This window comes from Humulus lupulus, chromosome 7, assembly GCF_963169125.1.
Source record: "Humulus lupulus chromosome 7, drHumLupu1.1, whole genome shotgun sequence".
NCBI lineage: Eukaryota > Viridiplantae > Streptophyta > Magnoliopsida > Rosales > Cannabaceae > Humulus > Humulus lupulus.
The window spans coordinates 56920406-56925996 of NC_084799.1; the positions used below are offsets into that span (position 1 = coordinate 56920406).

Below are 5591 nucleotides of genomic sequence, written 5' to 3' on the forward strand. Positions count from 1 at the left end.
TAAAAAAATCAAAAGTTATAACATGAAAAATTATTTAATTTTAAATAAAGTAAGTTTTAATTCAATTTAAATATTATTATTTAAAAAAAAATCTAATTTAACTAGTAGTGAATAACATTTTTATATTATAAATTTTAATTTTTTTTTATTTTAATAGAGATTCAATTTATTATATTGATGTTATGAATATATATATTTGTAGACATTTTATGATTAATTAAGATAAAATCTGTGTAAAATGTGATTTTTACAACAAAAATATTTACTTAATGACTCAAATGCAATAATTTAATAATCTTTGTCGCCAAAAAAATTAATAGTGCATTCTTTCATGCAACTTTTTGACTTTTGTCATAAAAAAATATATTTAATGATTCTTAATTGTTTTTCCGGCAAATTTCTCATATTTTTATACCGTTTTCTTGTAATTATTTCATTAATCTTATCTACTTATACGAAAAGTCCAAAAATAAAAAAATAGTAAGATAAGGAAGAGTTGAACGAGAACAGACACGAGATACTTTAACAGTCTAATAAGGCCAAGTGAAGTTGTAAAATAATTGATAATACTTGATTGGTTTTGATTTGTAAAATAATTAATATACTTGATTGGTTTTGATTTGTAAAAGAGTGAATATAAAAAATTGGGAAGAAATCTCACGTGACCATAAAATATTGTTTAATTATGTGTGAGATTTTGTTTTTGTTGCTGAATTCTTAATTTAAGTTGGACAAAAGATAGCATTCAGTTTTGAAGAACCCCGTAGCCATATAGCCATAGCCTTACTGCTAGCTCTGTCAATAAAACGAACGAAAGCATATGATGGCTACAAATGTGAATGATCAACCAGCCATGGTCTGCCACGTGGTGGCAATGCCCTATCCAGGTGGAAGCCATATCTACGCATTGATGAACCTATGCAAGGAAATATGTTCTCGGGTCAAATTCGACATCCTCATCACCTTCGTCGTAACCGAAGAATGGTTCGGGCTGATCGGGTCGGATTCGAAACCCGATAACATCCAGTTTGACACCATACCCAACGTGGTGCCCTCCGAGCATGTTCGGGCAAATCAGTTTGTTGCTTTTGTTGAGGCTGTGGCGACCAAGTTGGAAGATCCCTTTGAGAAGCTCCTTAATAGGCTCCATGGGCCTCCTGTCACGGCTATCATCACTGATACTCTTATGGCTTGGCCTATCCATGTCGGGAATCGGAGGAATATTCCGGTGGCTTCGGTTTGGGCCCTCCCTATTTCTATGTTTTCCTTGTACTATCACTTTGATCTCCTCAATCGAAACGGCCATTACCCAATTGAGCTCTCAGGTTAGTCTGTTATTTATTTATTTAATTTCATTGATATGATAAAGTCTGGAGTGACTTTGATTTCAATGGATAGTCATTACTACGTTGAATTATTTTAGTCCTTATTTGGCAAGCAATTTACACCAAAATTTTAGTTGATTTTCCACTTAAAATGCTTTTATTGAATCTTAATTTGTGATTAGAACCATATATCTATCATGTAACTCATATTCATAATTTCTCAATATAAACTCGATTGTTTTGTCAATTCATCTTTTCTCTTTTATTTATTGTTTTTTTTTTACATACTCTATTACCGAATCTTAACTTGTGTCAATACATTGGTTGATCATGTCACAGATCCAGACAACATAATTATAGACTATATCCCAGGCATTTCTCCATGTCGCCTTGCAGATTTATCAGGCAGAATTTTACATACAAATGGTAAAAGAGCCCTGCAATTACTAGTAAAAGCTGTTTCTCAAGTGCCCAAAGCAAAATACCTTTTAACAACTTCCGTGTATGAGCTCGAACCACTGGTATTTGACGCTTTGAAGCCCAAATTCCCATTCCCCATTTACCCTTTCGGACCTATCAGCTGCATTAAGCCACAGTTTCAACTTGAAAACACTAATATTAGTACTACTACTACTACTACTGTCCCAGAGTACATCCAGTGGCTAGATTCTCAACCTGTGGGATCTGTCTTGTACATCTCGTTTGGGACTTATCTTTCTGTTTCAGATACCCAATTGGACGAAATTGTGGCTGGGGTACGAAGTAGTGGCATAAGGTACATGTTGGTGACACGTGAGAGTGCGTCAAAGATAAAAGATGGTTGTGGCAATGAGGGGTTTGTGGTGCCTTGGTGTGACCAATTGAGGGTGTTGGGTCATCCTTCTGTTGGTGGGTTTTTGACTCATTGTGGGTGGAACTCTATTATGGAAGCTATTTTTGCTGGGGTTCTGATGTTGACTATTCCTATAGTTGGGGACCAATATCATAATAGCATGCGAATCGTCGAGGAATGGAAGATTGGATATAAAGTTAACAAGGACTTAATATTTGAGGGGAATCAACAAATACAAAGTTTAACAGGGAGAGAAGAGATTTCAGAGCTTGTAAAGAAATTCATGGATCCAGAAAATAATGATAGGAAACTGATGAGAGAAAGAGTCGAAAAACTTCAAAAATCATGTCAACTTGCTGTCACCAAAGGGGGCTCGTCCGATTCAAATCTTGATGCTTTTATCAGAGGTATTTCACAAGACGTTAGTCATAATTAAGCTTTCAAAGAGTTTGTTATATGCTCATGATTGAGACAAATGCAACTTCTTGATAAGCCATATTTACGAGGATGAAAAAAAAATAGTAATGATGATGATTCACGTGCAAACTTGGTTCATTTCTCATTACACAACTTGATATTACGTTTTTATTTCTTTGTGATTTTTTTTTCTTTATTTTGATTTCAGAATGAACGATGAGGTCTATATTTGTAGGCCTTGCAACTCCTCCATTTCTTGTTATTAGATAGATATCTTTTCTCTATCCAGTTCATGGATCATGGATAATGTCCGTACGACTTAATAATAATAATAAAATTAAACTAAATTGGAGTAGCTGTTATTTATTCTATACTTTCAGATTTATTTATTTTGCAGGAGAGTGAGATTTCATTAATTGATTATAATGGAACAAAGTCTATACAGGTCTAAAGAGCTTGTAGTACAAATACAAATCTCCTAAATGAGATTTAACCAATCCGATTACAATGAAAAATTACTCAAACAGTATGAGTTATAAAAAATATTGCCGAACAAGATTATTATGAATAAAATAAGTTAGAAAAATATTTAAATAAAATATAATTCAAAATAATCAAAGGAGATTACAAAATAAAATAAAAATCATATGTCACAGATACCATGTTATAATCAAAACAAGTCTAATGTATCACATTATATCCTTAAAATAATAACACCTCATTAGATCCTAGAGGATTGCTATGCACTATAGGAAAAGAGGTCTACAATGACAAAAAAACGCAGTCGCAATAGGGTTTTGCTACAGCGACGACATGTCGGTCCCAGTAGGAATTTTTTTTTAACTGGGATATTGCGATGAGATGTCGTCACTGTGGGCAAAAACTCCTACAACGATGACATATGGTCATTGTAGGTCCATGAACCCGGACTCTCTACAACGAAAAAATATGCGTTCATGGACCTACAACGACCACATGTCTCGTTGTAGGGTTACGAAATCTCAGAATTTCGTGTTCTACGTGCACCAAACTGCGATGACATGTCGTCGCTATAGGTGTTTAAAATTTTGTTTTAAAAATTATTTTGAATATTAATTAAATCCTAATTATAAATAAATAAAACCAATTTATTTAATGAAAATATAATTTAATATTAATAAAATAATATTTAATAGAAATTATATTAATATGATATCAAGATAAAAATAAGAAGTATAGTCTCCAAAATGTAAAAGAAAAACACAAAATATTAATAAATTTAAAAGCATAAAAAACCAAACTAAATGTCATCTAAATTAATTTCAAAGTCGTCATCATTGTCGGGCTGTTGTGGTGGCTGTAGCTGTTGTGGCTGTTGTGGTGGAAATTGGCCTGAGCCTGGAAAGTTCGCCATCATGGACTGTATCATACTCATGTCCAAGTTCACAGGTTGAAATTGTGGAGCTTGGATGTTCAGATTGGAAGCTTGCATAAATTGTTGCACTTGGAGGAAGTTGTTGTTCTGGGTCATAATGGTTTGACTGAAGTTTGAACCATTGACTAGAAAGCCTCAGCTGGTACCATTGGAGGATCAACTGTGATCAATGTAAATGGTGATGCCTCTGACTGTGAAGAGAATCTGGTGGCGCTAGAGGCAAAGGAACTAGTGCCCTTCAACTTGCGTCCAATACCTCAGTTGTGACCACGACGTTGACCAAGTACCTTCGAGAAGACTTGTTTCTCATTGACAGAGGCACTTCCTGCTGAAGATTCAGATTTGGATTGGAATTGCGTTTGTGTCTGGACTTCTTGCTGCAAGACATTCTGCAGTTTAGAAACAAGACAATTAATACATGATATAATTAAATTATATTCATATATACAAAACTTAGAAAGTTACTTACATATGCATCCTTAGCATTCGTGTTCACCCATCCATGTGTCAAATGATTGTGCATGTGATGGAACGTATCAATAATGTTGGGTAGTTCCTTAGTCTGAAGATTCATATTTAGAAAACAAAATATCAGTCAAATACTGAAATTATTATTAAGATAACTTAAAATATTTCAAACTATCTACAGATTTTTATTTACTCTCTTAAATCGAGCAGAAGCATAATAGATAAATCCATGGAGACTTGGATACTTCTGTTTTGTTTTGTTAGCAGCATTTTCCTTTGAGTGTGCCATGAACTATGGAGAGGAGAAAATGTCAACCAACTTCTGTCAATTCTCGTTGTCAATGTCCTCTGGTGGATTCTTTCTGGTTGTCTCGATATCATCATATCCTCCATCTTTATCGAAGTGTTTTTTCTTGCGACATTTTCTATCCTTGTAGAAATCCTAAAACTCTCGCTCAATGCCAGTCTCTATCAGTCGCCACTCAGACAGAACTCAGGGAAGAATGAAAAATTCTTTAAAAAAAACATGTTAGAATTTTCAACTTATAAATAACATTACATGTGAATAAGTTGATAAATCTACCTCAATCTTTTGCATCAATCCGATCTTGTGCTCATCTGGAACACTCTGCCACGAGTTATAATATAACGACACATGGTGACCAATAAGGTTACCAATAAGTCTCGTGAACAATGTTCCAAAATCATCAACTACTTTGTAGGTTCCCTCTTTTAGATCAAATTGTAGAGCCAATGGGCCCTTATTTTCTTGGACGATCTGCTCCAAACTTTTGGATCGAGACTAACCTCTTCTTTTTGCGGGAGCTGCTGCATATTTTAATTAAACAATAGAATAAAATTGAATAAAAGAATAACAATTTGTCATTTATTGATAAAACATAGACTAATTATATTATATTACCTGTCTTACAAAATGTAGGCACCCGTGAAGGACCTGGAGGAGAATCACCCGCTCCATCACTCCCATGAGAACGAGCAACAACAGTAGACATATCTTTATATTTTATATAATTATTACATTTAAATCAGTTATGAAATAATAGTAATAAAGTGTGGACATCCACATTAAAATTTCGGTAATGCATTGGAAACTATCACTACTACAAAAATGATC

The 5591-nt window shown here is 33.8% G+C and overlaps 1 protein-coding gene across 1 annotated transcript; it reads left to right on the forward strand.

Annotated features, from left to right (window-relative positions):
- Nucleotides 1-721: 721 nt before the first annotated feature.
- On the forward strand, nt 722-2929 carry LOC133792742 (UDP-glycosyltransferase 87A1-like). Its single transcript, XM_062230654.1, has 2 exons — nt 722-1325; nt 1665-2929. Exons 1-2 carry the CDS (start codon nt 821-823, stop codon nt 2591-2593), a joined length of 1434 nt encoding a protein of 477 aa, XP_062086638.1. The 5' UTR covers nt 722-820; the 3' UTR covers nt 2594-2929.
- The last annotated feature ends 2662 nt before the right edge of the window (nt 2930-5591 follow it).